Genomic DNA, 18,404 nt, shown 5'->3' with positions numbered 1-18,404 from the left:
TATTGAAAATATGAGATTGAAACTTGTAATTATTATCCAACAAAAATTTACCATTTGGCTGTCTCTGGTACTATCTTTTGAAAAGCAAAATAATAATAATAATAATTTAGTAGACCCCTCCTACTATCTCCCGTCGTCTCACAGAAACGTGTGGAGTTCACATGGATCACATGAACATATTAGAAGATAGCTTTTTGAGTACAATAGACCTTCATGACCAAGTTTTATTATAAGAGAAGGGAAACTTAATTTATTTTGGGCTACATATGCAAACAAAATGATCAATGAGATGCTCCTCATTTGCCTCCACCTCTTTGCGCTTCTTTATTACAGCTAGCTAAGCTAGTTTTCTGCTATGCGTTTAAGAATGATAAGGAAGTAGACCGCCTTCCCAAACTTAAAAATGGAAGAGTTCTCTTCAATCTTCTTCCCGTAAGAGTCAAAGATCGCATCCAAGATTTCTTCGCCAAAATGCTGCTTGATTATCCCTTCCATGCCAGCTCTCAAATAGGATGCAAGAACTTGGCCATTAAATTCAGATTCACCAGAAACATTTGGTATAACAAGAGGTAGGTATTCCACTCCCTCTATGCTAAAACATCCATTTCTTTCAACAGCTGCTTCTAGTTCATGGGGAGACATGTTATATATTGGTAAATTAAAAGAGTCCACCTTCTCCTCACTAATTATTCCCTGCAAATATATAGGAAAAAGAGTAGCATCCTTAAGTTAAGATTTCTTTTGCAATTAGTTCAAAGTAAGCCTAAACTTATTTAGAAAAGATGGCAATATCAAATTACTAAGTTTTGTACATATACTTTATTGTCAATTTGAAATGAGAGATTGATATCGATTGAACTAGATTATTTTAGTTTGGTCCAATCAATTTGGACTATTTTAAATTTAATCAACATTAGACTGGATCAGACTTAAAATAGTATAGTCAAATTCAGTGGAGTTCATATTTTTAACTGGCCTATAATAAATATTTCTTACCTTCCTGGCCAAGTCCATGAGGCAAGATCCAAAAATCTCAAAAGTCAAACTTGTCAGACTTTGAGAGTGATGAGTTCCATTGGGAATTCCAGGAACGATGAGTACCATTAATCCTCCAAATACAATCTCTCGTGATCTGGCTTGTAGAAATTGCTGCATATCCTTGTCATATTGAGCTTTATAAGCCAAAACTACTTCATCTCCCGAATTCGAGTAATGAATCCGGCCCTTATTCCAAGCAGGAGAGTTCTTGTTCACCACCTCTTTTGGTGCTCTAGAAAGCCACTGTATGGCAGAAGAAGAATGAACAAAGTGAAGAGAATTCTTTGGAAACAAGGGACCATGGAAAGATCCAGGAACACCTGCTGCATAATATCGCCGGTCTTGAGGGAGGGATGTGAAAAGCTGGTTGAAATCATTTGAGGTATGATCGCTAAAGAAAACTTGAACATCCGGGATTTGTGAATTCAATCCTTCGCTCTTGTATTTGGACTCAACTGCTTCGAGTATATTCTGTGCTGCAAAGAATGTATTGGGACCAACAGAGCAACCCAAATCTGCAATTCGGAAGGTTTTGGGAGAAAGTAGGATTTCTTTGTCAAGCTTTTCTGCAATTGCTTTCTTTATCAGTTCTTTGGCAGAATCGATAGCTTTTCTCTGTAAAAATGAACCAAGTTTGCAAATTCGTTTCACAATTGATAATAGCCGATCCAAACAAGATTTACTTGTATTTCTACTACAATAATTGTTAGAATACCCATAACCATCAACAGTCCATAACTATGAAAGTATAATTTAATGAGATAAATAAGCCTGGAAAAAATTACACACAATCCAAAAGTATCAGGAGAAGTTTTTCTAGCTATCTCTATAATTATGAAATAAATAAATATATATATATATATATATATATGAAAATTCTATGGTGAGGACGGTCCGCATGAGGATCGCAGTATTAGTGACGGTTTTTCATAGTATTAACGATGGTTTTTTAAAAAATATTGTCATCAATACTATGAAAAACCATCACCAATACTGTGATCCGCATGAGTACCGTTTGTACCATAAACGGACTGTATATATATATATATTTATATATGTATATGTGGAAATTTTCTTATCCACCATCGTGGACTAAAATAAATTCCAACAATAGCTTGCAAATGCATATAAACGCCACTATTAGCGCTTCTATTCACTAAATATGAATCGCTGTCTTTGGACTTTAGCTTTGGTACAGGATCTAGCTACCGGACTCTTTTTATATATATATATATATATATTATATAAAATAAATACGAAGACCTGCTGTGTAGAGTTCTTGGCATAACTGTAGAGACCATCTCCACCCGTCATTGGATATGCTTCTTGCACAGTCCTTGTTTCCTCTGTTGCCATCTCTCTTCTTTCTTCTATGTCTCTCTTGGTGGTTTGCAAGTATATGTTTTCAGGATTAATTGTTTACGAAGTTTATAGTGAATACATTATTTGATAAGCTGAGTCAACAACGTCTTGTGATTACTCAACCACTACCTAATATATCATCACTCTCACAAAGCAATTCGTTGATTTGAGATTTGGTATTTGTTATTAATAGTATATCAGTGGAATTTTTTGGGTGAATGAGTATCATTAAATTGATGGTTCAATGAAATTGATTTTGTATATTAAAAATCTAATATAAAAATATAGATATTTTTGAAATAATCATTTAAATTATCAAAATGGTGTAAATATTTAATTGATAATCCAACAACAATAATGATATATAGTGTATATATATATATATATCTATATATATATATTTTTTTGAATAGGCGTATAACGGAGAACGAGTAGCATTTTTTTATTCACATAAAATATTCATATAAAAGAAAGAGCCACTTCCATCATATCGCAATAATTAAACAAATAACAACCGTGGAATTTCTACAGATACCTATAAATAAAGAGATAATTTTTTTATTTGTTTATTTTTTTCATTGCAAACATGTACCAACTAGCATTTGATTGGGTAGACACCGCCAATCAAACCATATTTACATTGATAATGCATACGTTCCCTTTGAGAAGATATAGCACAATAGCAAGGCCAGTGTTATCATATACTGTACGCATTGTTTAACTTTTAAAGAGAGAATCACTGTAGATAGTAAGAGAGAGAAGGGATAAAGAGAAATCTTTGTGAAGAAAAAATATTAAATTTCAATAACCGAAGGCATTTTTGTCGACCAAAGCAAAAGGTGACTATTTGTGTAAAACATTATTAATTATTAGTATTACTATTTTGTTTCGTGAAGAATTACCTTTAAAGCAAAAGAAACGAACATGAGTTCCGCGCGAAGAAAAAAATAATAATAATGATAACAACTAAAGGGTTTTCCAAATATATTTACGAAGTATATTCCAATTATATATCTAATTTAACGTCACTTTAATGACAGCTTTTTGGGAAAACAATGATAGCACTTTAAACAAATATTTTTTCAAAAATTATCATTTAATAAAATATGGATGTCCACATTAGAAAATTCTCATATATATATTCTAATTCTCATATATATATATATATATATATATGTATATGTACATTTAAGCAACCAAACTCAATCCCAACATGATTCATTTTTTTTTTAAATAAGATTTTATTATATCAATAAATCTTTATTTTATAACTTTTAAATTTTAAATTTTAACTTTTAATGTGATATAATGATTAATAAAAAAAAAATATAATATCAAAACTATCAAATAGTCCAAATTTGAGTTTGGTTCTATATTTAAACGTGGTGTCAACTATCTCCAAAAAGATTATTTAGAAGTGCAATCTCATTAGGTTTTGGTGCTCTCACAAACACATGTGGAGTTTATTTATGTATTACTGTTGACGAAGCTTGATATATATAATAAACTCATATCCTAGCAGATTAAACTTTTCAAATTAATGATAATTTAACATGGTATGTCTACAAATGAGAGGGAATGTTAACAAAGCCTGATATATTTAATAAACCAGCATCCTAACATAATGTTATCAAAGCTTATACATAATAAACGCATATCCTAACAATTTAAGTTTTAAATTTGAGATAAATGGTAATTAAACAGTTACATGAACATACTGGAAGATAGTTTTAGGAGTTATATCAACCTTCAAGACAAAGTTTTATTGTAAGAGAAAGATACCTTAATTTATTTGTGTCACACCCATTCAACATGAAATAAGATGCTCTTAATAAGCATATGAGATGCACTTAATTTTATATCTTTCACCGAATTTATCTCCACCTTCTTTTTTCCATATAGAATCATAGTAATTTGGTGTGTCCCTCTAATAAAATCACAATTGCACCAATCCAAATAAAAGAATGACAAAGCAGCAAGAAAGTAATTTATAACTAGCTGATTGTCTAGTCCATTGCTCTGCATTTAAGGAGGAAAAAGAAGTTGTTTACTTTTCCTAACTTAAAAATGGAAAAATTCTCATCAAATTTCTTCCGATAGCAGTCAAAGAGCACATCCAAGATCTTTTCACCAAAATGCTGCTTGATTATCTCTTCCATGACGTCTGTCAAATGAGATGCAACAACTTGGCCATTAATTTTATAGTTACCAGAGTTACTTGATACAAGAACATGCAGGTCTTCCATTCGCTCTATGCTAAAACAACCATTCCTTTCAACAGCAGCTTCTAGTTCTTGGGGAGACAAGTGATAAGTTGGTATATTGAAAGAGTCTACTTTCTCCTCACTAACCATTCCCTGGAAATATGAAGTAAAAATGGTAGCAGTGAAGGTTTGTTTAGCAATCAAAACAAAATAACCCTAAACTTAAATTATTCTTGAAACTAAGATGTAATATCAAATATCCAATGACTTCGTTTGTGTGGCAGGAATAGGTTAGCCACAAAGCTACTATTTTTTCAAATGATAATGATTCTAAATTTGAATCCTTATATAGCCTCAATATCCAAAAAAAACATATATATATATATCCAGTTTCATATACACAAGGTAAGAAATCCTATATTATTACCGAGTTTTTGCATATATACTAATTACTTATCAATATTTTCTCACCATCCTTGCCAAGTCCATGAGGCAAGATCCAAGAAGCTGCAAATTCATACTTGATCCATTTTGAGAGTGATGAGTTCCATTGGGAATTCTAGGAAGAATGAGTGCCATCAATCCTCCACAAACAATCTCTTGTGCCCTGGCCTGTAGAAATTGCTCTACATCCTTATCAAACTGAGCTTTATAAGCCCAAACTACATCATCTTCAGAACTCGAGTAATGAATCCGGCCTTTATTCCATGCAAGATAATTCTTGTTCATCACCTCCTTTGGCACTCTAGAAAGCCAGTGGATGGCATAAGAAGAGAAGAGAATCATTGGGAAACAAGCGACCGTGGAAAGATCTCGGAACACCTACTACATAATATCACCTGTCGTTAGGGAGGGATGCGAAAAGCAGGTTGAAATCATTTGAGGTATGATTGCTAAAAAGAAAACTTGAAAATCTGGGATTTGGGAATTCAATCCTTTGTTAAATAAATAAATAATTTGTGGACTTAGCATAATCAATTATTCAGTTACAGGGCCCATTTAAGCCATTAATAGGACTGACTTTTTTTTTAATTATTTTGTAGTAGGGCCTTTGGTTGCACACTCTCTGTAATACTCCGGTTGGCCCATTAGACTGGAGGACCAACTCTCTTTATAAGCCCAATAACTTATCCATATTTTTCTATTATTATTACATTATTAAATTATTATTATTTTGATGTGTGTTAAAATTAATGGATAAGTCTGACTTGCAGAGACTATGAAAGGTCTAGGGCCAGGAAACATATATAGACTGTATTTTTAGGGTTTTCAGAGATCAGTTTGAGAGTGGTTTAAGAGTACTGTTTCTATAGATGCTAATTTACTTTGCAAGATTAAAGATTTAATTTATTAATGGCTGCATTTGAAAGTTAATAATATATGTATATTTTATGGAATCTATTATGTATATTTAGATCCATAAATTTTAACAATTGGTATCATAGCATGGTTAATATACATACTAAATTCTTTTACAATTTTTTGTTATATTGACTGGATTGCCATTGTGAATATTGATTTATTATTATATATATATATATGTATTCGGTCATTGATGATCAGTATATTGATATGTAATTATATTAAATAGTACAAAGCTGTTTGAGCATCGGATAATTACCATTAGGCCATTGATTATTTGTGTGTTCTAAATATATATACGTTGCCTTACATTAATTTTTCTTTTCTTTTCTTTTCTTGATTTGTATACATGTGTGAATTATGAAATTTAAGATTATGTATTTGGTGAACATATATACATGTCTGGTTACTATTTTGGATTAACAAAAAAAAAAAAAATAATTGTTTCTCGACAAATCTTGATCTGGGATTGTGTTTACTGAGTTGAATGGAATAATTTTTTTTTTTTTTGGGAGCCCTAATTATGAATTGAAACACTTAATTTTTCCTAATATTAATTAAAGAAAAAAAAAACTTAAGTTTGGAGGCTGAATTTCATTATGATTGGGAGTTAAAATTTATGGATCTTTGGGCCAAATTAATCAATGAATAATATTGCCCACACCTTAAGGATTATATTGGTACCAAAATTGAAGAAAACAACAGCCAGAAAAGCCAATTACAGGCAGGTTGCATGACCTGTTGCCCAGCAAAACGGGTCGAACTGCGACCCGGTTGGATAGGGAAGAAGATTCACATGATTTTTTGTGTGAAATTGGTTTGTGCCATTTGCTGACATCATCACGCTGATGTTAGCAACTGTTGTGTTGATGTCATCGTGTTGATGTCACCAACCGAATTTTAAAAAAAAAATTTTTTTTTCTTCTTTTCTAATTCATCTTTTATATGGCTTTATTACTTATTTATTTAATTTATTGTTGATTAATTATTTATTTTGTCTATTGTTCGATTTCATTCTGATAAAACAAAAACAAAAAAAAAATTATTATTTATTTATTTGTTTATTGGAGTTATTAGTTCATTTGTTTATCTGTTTAATTATTTTATTCCAAATTTTTTGAATTAAATTTAAATATATATGTTCAGAATTTGATTGTGTTAGCTTTTCCTAAAGAAGTTTTGTACCTAATTGGTATAGTAGTGTCAGATTTTAAGTATTTATCTGTCATGAGATTTATTTTGCCTGCATTATGTGTACCTATGTAATGTGTGTTGGCATAGTATATGGGATGTTTGATATTTTCCTATTTAATGAAATTGCCAATATGTTGATTTTCTTCCACTTATTAACCAGGGTCTATATGGGTAATTAGGCTTCCCTGCCGGTGGTTTTAGTTGCTTTGTATGATGCCTAGAATGGTAGTGGAAGTTGATTGAATGCCATGAATCGCAGGTTCTAATTTACCCTATCGGTAATTTAGTTTAATGCATTTGATTGTGGTAATTTGGTTGACTGTCTCTGACCTATGAAAGGTTATCTTAAGTGCTACAAAGACCCTAGCGATATTGATATTTTATGTTTTGTGTTGATGGGCTTGAAAATAGTTATTGTTTTATATATATTAAATGCTTGATTGTGTTTACTATTTTCACAGTTAGTAGCACCCCGAATGTTCTGTCTATGACTACCATGATGAAATTAGATGAGATAAATTATCAGAAGTGGAAAAAGACATTGGTTATGAATTTGACCTTTATGAAATTGGATTTGGCTTTGGAGATAGATCCACCAGAGATACCAACTAATGAAAGTAGTGCAGCAGTTAGGAAACTTTAAAAAGATTGGAGACATTCTAATAAGTACTGCATGATGATGATGGAGAATCATTTGGATGAATCAATTTATGCAAGTATTCCAAAGGTGGAAACTGCAAAGGAACTTCTTGATGATATAGGAAAGACATTTATCAAGTTTGATATGAATGAGAAACATCATTAGTTGCTAAGTAAAATGGAATTAAAATAGCAAGGGACCATATTATGTTACTTTCGTCTTATTATAATAAGTTAAGGAACTTTAAGATGGACATTGGAAAAGAATTCATGATCTATTCTATAATGAAAAGTCTTCCATCTCAATTTGATAATATAAGGTCTAGTTTGAATACTAAGAAAGAAGGTTGTAACTTGGAGGAATTGACTGCTATTCTTATCAAGGAGGAGGATGATATTAAGCTAAGCAGATCGAGATCCGTTACTATGGTATCACATCAGATAGATAAGTCCAAGAAGTTTTTCCAAAAGAAAGGACAAAGATTCAAGCCTGGACAAGGATTTAAGCCTAGACAAAGATTTAAGCCCAATAAAAAGAAGTTTTTTGGTATAAAGCCAAAAGGACCTAGGGATGGAGCTCATCACATAGAAGAAAGGAAAGCCTACATTAATGGAAGGTTGGCTATTGCAATAAAGTTGGATACAAGAAGAAACATTGTTGGCATTTAAAGGGAAAGCAAGAAAAGAAAGGTAATATTTTAATAATTGAGACCAATATTATTTATGTGCCTATGAATACTTGGTGGCTTGATACTGAAGCAACAATTCATGTTACTAATTCATTGTAGGGGATGATAAGGTAAAGGGAGCCAACCAATCTTAAGCAGCATGTTTATATGGGAGATAGCTCAAGAGTGAAGGTGGATATCATGGGAACAATCAAGTTGAAGCTTGCCACTGGATATGTTTTAGAATTACAAGAAGTTTCCAAATATACCTTCAATAAGTATAAACTTATTATTTATTTCTCTTTTGGATAGTCAAGATTTTAGTTTTTTATTTGGTAATAACAAAGTTGCGATGTATAAGGATGATAAAGTTGTTGATTTTGAAACTTTATGTGGCAATTTAGACAGACTTGATTTTTTTAATAATAGTTTGAATTATTCTGTTAATTATAGTGTTACTTCTAAACGTCCAAGAGTTAATTATAATTTCTCAATATTATGGCATAAGCATTTGGGACATATTTCTAGGTACAGAATGGAAATGTTAGTGAAGGATGGAATACTTTCTAATCTTGATTTTTCCGACCTGTCAATTTATGTTGAATGTGTGAAAGGGAAGCTAACTTCCAAGATTAGAAAAGATAAGATAACAAGGTGTAGAGATGTTTTGGAATTAATCTATACTGATATATGTGGACCTTTCACACCAATTGCTTTGGGTGGTTATAGGTATTTTATTACATTCATTAATGATTTTTCTCGTTATGAATATGTTGAGCTTATTTGTGAGAAATCGGATTTTTTAGTTGCTTTTAAGGAGTTTAAGGTAAAGATGGAGTTTCAAAAGAATAAGAAGATAAAGGCTGTGAGGTCTGATAGAGGTGGTGAGTTTTATGGCAGATATGATGAAACTAGATGAAGCCTAGGGCCTTTTACAATATATTTACTTGAGTGTGGCATTGATGCGCAATATACAATACCTGGTACTCCTCAGCAGAATGGCATAGATGAGAGGAAGAATCGCACTTTGTTGGATATGGTGCGATTTATGTTGGCAAATTCTAGTTTACCAGATTACTTGTGGGGAGAGGCTTTAGGGATGATAGCTTATATTTTGAATTAAGTTCCAAGTAAATCCATTCTTAAGACTCCTTTTGAGTTGTGATCAGGAAGAAAGCTTAATTTGCACCATTTTTTAGTATGGGGTTGCAAAGCTGAAGTAAGGATTTATAATCCCCAAATTAAGAAGTTGGATCCTAAAACTATAAGTGGATATTTTGTTGGCTATTGTATAGGATTTAGGGCTTCAAGATTCTTTTGTCCATCTCACACCACCAAAATTGTGGAATCAGATAGGGCTGTTTATTTTGAAGATGATTTTGGCATTGATTGAGTTACCATAGGGTAGCAAGCCTATAGGTTGCAAATGGGTCTTTAAGACTAAAAGAGCCTCTCATGGTCAAGTGGAGAGGTATAAGACTAAACTTGTAGCCAAAGGGTTTAGCCAGAAGGAATGAGTTGATTACACAGAGGATTCTTTTAGAATTATTATGGAAATTGTGGTGCATTATTACTTGGAGTTGCATTAAATGGATGTCAGAACTGCTTTTCTGAATGGTGATTTATATGAGGATGTATATATGGTTCAACCAGTTGGCTTCCAGTAAACAGGGAATGGTAATTTGGTTTGTAAGCTTAAGAAGTCAATTTATGATCTTAAACAGGCTTCGATGCAATGGTATCTCAAGTTTGATTAGGTTGTCACCAAAAATGGTTTTAAGAAGAATGTTGTTGATAGGTACATATATATGAAGGTCAATGGGAGCAATTTTATATTTCTGGTGTTGTATGTTGATAACATACTTTTGGCTACCAATGACATTGACTTATTGGCTGAGACAGAGTAGATGTTATGCAACCATTTTGACATGAAAGAACTTGGTGAGGTTTCTTTTGTTTTGGACATCAAGATTGTTCGAGATAGGACTAATTATGTGTTGTAGTTGTCTCAGAGAGCCTATATATATAGAATCCTTAAGAGATTTTATATGCATAATTATTCTCCTGGAAGTGTACCAATCACGAAAGGTGAAAGGTTTTCTAAGAATCAGCATCCCAAGAATGATAAAGAGAGGATGGTGATGAGAAATGTTTGCTATTCTTTAGTAGTGGGTAGTTTGATGTATGCTCAAGTTTGTACACGGCCTGATATAGCTTTTGTTGTGGATGTGCTTGGTAGATTTATGAGCAATCCTTGTCCTATTCATTACCAAGAAGTTAAAAAGGTTTTTAGGTATCTTCAGGGTACTAAAGATCGTATGTTGACATATTGATGTCCCAACTCCCTTGATGTAGTTGGTTACAGTGAAGCAGATTATAAAGGCTATGTGGATGATAAGAAATCTACCACTGGATATATATTTATCATGGTAGGAGGTGCTATGTTTTGGAGGAGTACCAAGTAGTCAGTGATAGTATTGTCTTCTATGGAGGCAGAGTATATGGTGTGTTATGAGGCTACTCGTCATGCAGTTTGGCTTCGAAAATTTATTCGTGATTTAGGAGTAATGACTCCATTGAGAGGCCTATTATGATGTATTGTGACAATACTGCAGCATTGTCTTTCTCCAATAATTTAAAAGGTACCCCTAGTGCAAGGTACATTGATGTAAAATATTTTATGGTAAAGGAGAAAGTTGAAGAGGGCCTCATTACTATAGTTCACACGCCTACTTACAGTATAGTGGCAGATCCACTGAACAAGGCCTTACCAGTAGAGCATATTTGAGAAGCATGTATCCTGTATGGGATTGTTAGGTAGTTAAGACTGCTGTGGGTCAGTGAAAGTATATTATATATTCTGTAGTCATATCCATGTTGAGTATTATTTATTTTTTTGAGTACTTTGATACATTGATGTATGTAGATCATTATTGATTTATGAGATGATTTATTACACATATTATTACTACTTATATTCACAGGCCTGTTGAGACTTTTAGTCTATGTATATGTGTATGTTGATCCACTGGTGCCATGGTGAGTCCCTACTATCTATTTTGAGTATATTGTTGGATCATATTGATACACAATGTGCTCGGATGAAATGGGATAGTGTGTTGGGGGATTGAACATGGTTAGGTAAATCTTTATTACCTAGACTGAGTTTATAGCATGCAAAGTGCTCAGTTGAAATAGTATCATGTTTTGGAAGATTTACTGAGAGAATCTCTACTATCTAGTCTAGTATATTGTTGTGCCATGTCATCATGTTATATATTTGGATGAAATGGTATTATAGTGCATGAGATTCTGTAGTAAATGAGTATGGATTATATATGATGATGATTATGCAGTTCAAATGTGAGAATGTTAAATAAATAAATAATTTGTATACTTAGTATAATCAATTACTCACTTATAGGGTCCATTTATTCTATTAATGGGACTGGCTTATTTTATTATTTTATAGTAGGGTCCTTGATCGCACACTCTTTGTAATACTCTCGTTAGCCTATTGGGCTGGAGGACCAACTCTTTTTATAAACCCAATGACTTACCCATATTTTTCTATTATTATTATATTACAAAATTATTATTATTTTGGTGTGCGTTAAAATTAATGGTTGAGTCTGACTTGCAGAAACTATAGAAGATCTAGGGCAAGCAAACATATACAGACTCTATCTTTAAGGTTTTCAGAGATCAGTTAGACAGTGATTTAAGAGTAGTGTGTCCATAGACGCTACCTTCTGTTGTTTTCTATTTTGCAGAATTAAAGATTTAATTTATCAATGGCTGCGTTTGGAGTCAGTAATTTATGATTAATGAAATTTATTATGGAAGAAAGTAAGACTTCTTTGTCAAGCTTCTCTGCAATTGCTGCCTTTATCAATTCTTTGGCGAAATTGGTAGCTTTTCTCTACAGAAACATATCAAGTTTTGCTAATTCAGTACACAATTAATAGTTTACCCAAACAACAAGCTTTTCTACCAGTATTTCTATCATAGTTAATACCTAGTACAATATGTAGATAAAATATACTCATAATTATAATCGTACTTTAGAAATTTGAAAGTATGATTTTTATGGGATAATTAAGTCTGGACACCAAATTTGACACAACATACATAGAACCCATCATCTGCACCTTCATTTTTGTTTTTAAAGCAATTCAAAAGCTAAAAAATGATGTCAAAGTAGTTTTCTACCAGGAGGGCATCACTTGAGAATTTGTATAATGTATATATACATTATATATATAAGAGGTGAAATATAGACATGATGTGTAAAGTTCTTGGCATAACTGTAGTGGCCATCTCCACCCGTCATTGGATAAGCTTCTTTTAGAATCTCTGTTTCCTCGGCTGCCATCTCTCTTTCTTCTATTTCTCTCTATGTGCTGTGTAAATATATTTCTACATGATGGTTCAATAAATCGCTATTTCTAGTCTCCAAATTCGATAAGCTAGACGTTTGTTAATTCATACATACTTTAAATTCAAATATTATTAATTAATTGAGTACCTTGTACTAAGACTCTCTCTGTGCTTCCTTAGTTTCTTCACCCACAAATAATTGAGTACCAAACATGTATAGTTTAATATGTATATTTATATATATATATATATATATTTATATTTATATATGTATATGATATGTATATCTCTATATATTTTATTTGGATAAAGTTGCAATGATTTATCTAATCTAAAGAGGGAACATTTTTCCAAGCCAAAACCTCATGGTGTGGATTAGGGGTGATACCAAATATATATAATCGAAGTTCAAGCTGGCCACAAAAGTTAATACTTTAAACACTTAATATTTTAAAATATAAACATAAAATAAGTCTCTTGATATTTTATTTTTATAGTATTAACTATATTCTGTTGTCCTATATATGGGTTTCTACTGCTAAATATATAAATATCAAATACACATACACAAGAAGAAAATGATAGAAAAACCTGTTAGTCGAGACAAGAATTTGATTCTTTAGCTTTAAGACAGTTTTCACCCCGCACTGGTGCTTAACGGATTGATAGATGGCGAATGTCTCCCGAGATACAATGACTATTTTTTGAGAATAATAGCACTCCAAATTTCCAGAAACAACGAACAACTTTGTGTTTCACTCTCTCTCTGTTTTGTGAAAAAATGATGCAAAAAACAAAAATAACAAATATTTCTTTCTGTTGTTATTTATCAGTTGTAGAAATATATTAGTTATTATAGGAAAAATTGTATCTATATGAAGAAATCCAATGCTTTAGAATATACGAAGTGTTAAAATTTAAAATTGTTTCATTTCCAATAACAGACATATTTCCACTCTGAAAATGTATTCTTTTACTAAAAGACTATTTTTTCTTATTTTGTTTTTTATTTATTTATTTTAAAATAAAACTTTAATATTTTAAATATTATAGCAATCAAATAAATAAATAATATTTATAATTTCTATTCACAAATTCCTACATATTCTAGTTTCGGTGCATGAATAATCTGTCAAAATTTTCATATATAAATTATTCCATGGTCAATAATATTGCTTGCACAATCCACAATAAATGAAGAAAGCGACACATTTTTGGTAGCTTAAAGGTTAAGATTGTGGAGCAGGCAAAGATGCCAAGAAGCATTTCGTTGTTTGGTTTTGTTTTTATGTTTTCCTAGTTGATTTGATTGATGGTTATTTTATGGATTAAAATAGTTGGTTTGATTGAGTTAGAGAGAGAGAAAGAGGGAGAGAGAGAGAGATACAAAAAGTTGACTCCGGCAAATAACAAGGTCCACTGGCTCCGGTAGATGTGAGGAAAGAATGAGATTTAGTAAACAGGGAACTTAAGACGGAAATGAGAGAGAACAACTTAAAGGAGAAAGAGGGACTGACATGTGAGATTTTATTTTGTCTTTTCTCGACCATCAAACTTGATTTAAAAGAGAAAAAATCAAACGATTAGACAATTTAAAAAATTGAAAAAACTCCAACGATATGGGTAAAAGTATTATCATTGTTAAACATGAATTATAACTTATTAATGAATTACAACCTATTAGTATAGAAATTGATATTATTTAAATTTAGAAAGTATAAATTTATAAGTAATTTAAAATTTTTTTCTAATGATAATATAGTGAAGACTATTTATGGTTATTTATTTATTACATATATTTATTAAATTTTTTTCCTTTTTGAAATAAAAAATTAACTTTTTAAGTAAAATTTTATTTTTAAAGAAACTTTACAAATTCTAAGTAGACTCTTTAAAAATAAAGAGTTACCTGGACAATATCTATGTTTATCTTACTATATGGTTTGACAGAGTGTCAAGACAAACTCATTGGAAAAAGTTTTTTGAGTGCTTGTTTATTTTTCTTATGTGGTAAAAAATTAATAATAGTCAGAGACATTGAAGATGCTTTAAGACCTTTATAGAGTTAATATGGCATTAAAAAAAATAAAAGCGTATTAATAGGCCAATTACTTGTAAAAAAATCTATTAGACAATGTAAGTTATAAATTCAACCTCTTCTCTCTCATCTCTCATCAATTTACAATCTCTTTTCTCTCTTATCTCCACTTATCTCACCTTCTGACATACCAACTCAAACAATTTAAAATTCTAAATAGAACTTATTGGAGAAAAATTTAAATAGATTTTGTTGATTGAAAAACATTATGCCAACTAAGCTCTATACCTTCCAAACTCATTATCACATAAACTTCAATCAATAAAACCATTAAAGGTGCTCTAAAATCATTGGAATTACACTTTCATATCTAGATTGAAATGTCCAACTAGATAAAAAATCCCCCCTCCCCCAAACATGTAACCCAAAAAAAAAAAAAAAAGTCATTATTTTTTAATTTTTTTTAATGTATATAGGTGAAATTTTATTTTATAAAAAATATGTAATTTAACAAATGTAAATTCCAAAATACCCTTTGATTGTATCAAATAAAATTAACTTAGTTGTAAGATATTTACATCTATACTTAGAAAATTTTAAATTTTAAATTTTAAAATAAAAAAAATTACTGTAAATGATAATATATATATATATATATATAGAGTCATTCTATGGTCAAGACTAACCGAACGAAAAAGGTGCGGTCCAAAAACGTGGGAAATTGCTTTGCTATCGGATTACAATGTAACAGCCCAGTACTAGCCGCATCAAGATATTGTCCTCTTTGGCTCAGGGTTCACTCCCTCTCTCCCCCCTGGCCTCAAGGTTTTGTGAAAACGCGTCTTGAAGGGAGAGGTGTGCCCCTCTCCAACCGATGTGGGATGTTACAATCCTCCCCCTTTGGGGCCCAGCGTCCTCGCTGGCACACCGATCCGGGTCCGGCTCTGATACCAACTGTAACAGCCCAGTACCACCCGCATCAAGATATTGTCCTCTTTGGCCCAGGGTTCATTCCCTCTCTCCCCCCTGGCCTCAAGGTTTTGTCAAAACGCGTCTTGAAGGGAGAGGTGTGCCCCTCTCCAACCGATGTGGGATGTTACAACAATGAGTCTCGCAAACGGCTCAGGTTAAATTTTGTCACACATGAGAAATAATTGCGGGAAATTTTACATTCCTTTAACATTCCCGCTATTCATTTCCTGCCTCACGCACACCATATTTTCACACATATCTGGCCGTTTAAAATTTTCCACCAATCATCATAAATTTTTCACCAAACAGTGTAGCAGGAGGCCCGACTTGACCATTTCAAAAATCCATTGACCATTCCAAAAATCCTTAATCCTTCCGAATCGGCCACCGTTCCGAACGTCGCACGGCAGTCGGCGGTACCATACTTGGGGTTAAAGGTTAGTATTTAATTTCCTGCATCGTAATCATTAAGTATAATCCGTTATATTTAAAGATAAATATTTTAAATTCTGACAATGTATATTAATGAATTTCTTTTTGTTTCTGATTTAGGGAAAAAAAAAAGGGGGAAAGAAACATGGACAGAGGAGAAGAGGAAGCTCCAATTGTGGGAAGCCAAGGTTTCACTTGTTTTATACATGTTCATCTATTAATTTTGATTGCTTCCATCCCTTCCCTGTGAGCTTCATTATTGTAAAATCTATGCTTCCATCCCTTCCCTGTGGCATTAATGATTAATAGCATGTTATATAAATTATAAGTAGTCAGTAAGTGTGATTTGTAAGTGGATTGAAATGTATTATATGGAAATTAATAATGATCATATGTTGATTTTATTATCTCAGATGGCAACTTGAATGATTTATAGTATGAAGCAAATAATCATCATGCTGGCGATGTAGAAATATCCCTGCTATCATGCTCTAATGACATTGATGATATTTACATTCTCCAAGTGTTGGAAAACTTAAAACCAACGATTGGACAAGAGTTTATATCGATAGATGAGGCACTTGAGTTTTACATTAAGTATTCAAAAGAGGCGGGATTTAGTGTTCGTAGCAATTCTAGTAATAGACGTAAAGGTACCAATAAAGTTATAAGGAAAGAATTCGTTTGTTATAAAGAAGGAGAATCTTCTACAAAGGGCAGGAAGAAAAAAAGGTGTGAGGGGATAACAAGAGATAATTTTAAGGCAAAATTAGCCGTGGTTATGTCCAAAATGGTGAAATATGTCATTAGTGTATTTGTTGAAGAGCACGGTCATCCATTATGAAGCCCTAAAAAAGTATATTTATTAAGGTCACATCGTAATGTGTCTGAAGCCAAAAAATCACTAACACAACAGTTTTCAACAACAAACGTGCCAACTCACCAATAAATAAGTATTCTTGAATTTGAAGCTGGGGGTATAGAGAATATTGGGTGTACGAAGAAGGATATTTATAACTACGAAGCTAAGTTGCATAATGAAATGTGGGGAAAAGATGCAGAACTATTGAAAAAATATTTCCTAACAGAGCAAGAAAAGGATCCATCATTTATTTTTGAAATAGATGCAGATGATGAATGGGCTTATGGATGTTTTGGTGATGTAGTGGTATTTGATACAACACTAATCAGTATGGTATGATATTTGCACCTTTAATTGGGGTTTACAATCATGGTCAAATAGTGATATTTGCATGTGCATTCTTAAGCGATGAAAGAACTGAATCTTTTGTTTGGTTATTTGAGTTATTAAAGAAGAGCATGCCTGCAAAAACCCCAAAGATGATTATCACCGATCAAGATCCTACAATGACAAAGGCTGTAGCTCAGAGTTTACCGAATACATTCCATAGGTATTGTAGTTGGCACATACTTGAGAAGTTTTCTATATATTTAAATACAATCACTTACAGAGATTTTTACAAGGATTTCAAATACTGCATTTGGGAATCAGAACGTCCGGAAGAGTTTGAAAGAAAATGGGCTTCTATCATCAAAAATGAAAACCTACATGACAATGAATGGTTAAAGTCAATATTTGAACTACGTTCAAGATGGGTGCCGGCATATGTTAATCATGTATTTTCAGTTGGAATGTCAAGCAGCCAACGTGTAGAAAGCTCTCATGCATTTTCAAGAGGTACATTTCGAAGAAAAATTTATTGATGGATTTTATACTTTGATTTAATAAGGCACTTGCACATCAACATCACGAAGACTTAAATGCTGATCATGTTGATATTAATGAGAAGCCTGTTTTGAAACAGCCATTGGAAATGGAGAAGCAAATGACTGAGATATACACACACAAGATTTTTTATACGTTTCAAGATGAGTTACACATAAAATGTATACGGTCCAAAATTGTCCAAATGGAGGTGCTCCAAGGTTTCAAGAAATTCCTTATGATAAAGTTTTGGACTATGCATCGTGTAGCTGTAAAAAGTTTAAGAGTGAAGGGATTCCATGTAGACATATTTTGGCATTTTTGCGACTCTTTGGTGATATTCCTCTACCGAATCAATATATAATGAAAAGGTGGACTAGAGTTGCAAA

The 18,404-nt window shown here is 32.1% G+C and overlaps 3 protein-coding genes across 3 annotated transcripts; 1 reads left to right on the top strand and 2 right to left on the bottom strand.

Moving 5' to 3' along the window:
- Positions 1–222: 222 nt before the first annotated feature.
- On the bottom strand, positions 223–2,423 carry LOC132800642 (loganic acid O-methyltransferase-like). Its single transcript, XM_060814809.1, has 3 exons — positions 2,302–2,423; positions 997–1,653; positions 223–693 (listed from the first exon to the last, which is right to left on the bottom strand). The coding sequence occupies exons 1-3, from the start codon at positions 2,392–2,394 to the stop codon at positions 343–345; spliced, it is 1,101 nt and encodes a 366-aa protein (XP_060670792.1). The 5' UTR covers positions 2,395–2,423; the 3' UTR covers positions 223–342.
- A 1,983-nt stretch (positions 2,424–4,406) lies between these two features.
- Positions 4,407–5,390, bottom strand: LOC132800733 (loganic acid O-methyltransferase-like). The gene is made up of 2 exons (XM_060814987.1): positions 5,076–5,390; positions 4,407–4,757 (listed from the first exon to the last, which is right to left on the bottom strand). The coding sequence occupies exons 1-2, from the start codon at positions 5,388–5,390 to the stop codon at positions 4,407–4,409; spliced, it is 666 nt and encodes a 221-aa protein (XP_060670970.1).
- Positions 5,391–17,486: 12,096 nt separating this feature from the next.
- LOC132800732 (protein FAR-RED IMPAIRED RESPONSE 1-like) lies at positions 17,487–18,144 on the top strand. Its single transcript, XM_060814986.1, has 2 exons — positions 17,487–17,988; positions 18,116–18,144. The coding sequence occupies exons 1-2, from the start codon at positions 17,487–17,489 to the stop codon at positions 18,142–18,144; spliced, it is 531 nt and encodes a 176-aa protein (XP_060670969.1).
- Positions 18,145–18,404: the final 260 nt, after the last annotated feature.

The sequence above is a fragment of the Ziziphus jujuba genome, chromosome 2 (genome assembly GCF_031755915.1).
Source record: "Ziziphus jujuba cultivar Dongzao chromosome 2, ASM3175591v1".
NCBI lineage: Eukaryota > Viridiplantae > Streptophyta > Magnoliopsida > Rosales > Rhamnaceae > Ziziphus > Ziziphus jujuba.
The sequence above is the reverse complement of the archived record's forward strand: the minus strand, read 5'-3'. Positions and strand labels throughout refer to the sequence as shown.

What these genes read in the sequence shown, in the direction of transcription:
- LOC132800733 (XM_060814987.1), bottom strand. Translation starts at nt 5,390, where the DNA reads ATGATTCTCTTCTCTTCTTATGCCATCCACTGGCTTTCTAGAGTGCCA. An exon ending in TCATGGACTTGGCAAGGATG is followed by an intron (nt 4,758 to 5,075) that starts GTGAGAAAATAT and finishes TCATATTTCCAG; the next exon opens with GGAATGGTTAGTGAGGAGAA.
- LOC132800732 (XM_060814986.1), top strand. Translation starts at nt 17,487, where the DNA reads ATGATATTTGCACCTTTAATTGGGGTTTACAATCATGGTCAAATAGTG. An exon ending in CTCTCATGCATTTTCAAGAG is followed by an intron (nt 17,989 to 18,115) that starts GTACATTTCGAA and finishes GTTTTGAAACAG; the next exon opens with CCATTGGAAATGGAGAAGCA.
- LOC132800642 (XM_060814809.1), bottom strand. Translation starts at nt 2,394, where the DNA reads ATGGCAACAGAGGAAACAAGGACTGTGCAAGAAGCATATCCAATGACG. An exon ending in CCAAGAACTCTACACAGCAG is followed by an intron (nt 1,654 to 2,301) that starts GTCTTCGTATTT and finishes TCATTTTTACAG; the next exon opens with AGAAAAGCTATCGATTCTGC. An exon ending in TCATGGACTTGGCCAGGAAG is followed by an intron (nt 694 to 996) that starts GTAAGAAATATT and finishes ATATATTTGCAG; the next exon opens with GGAATAATTAGTGAGGAGAA.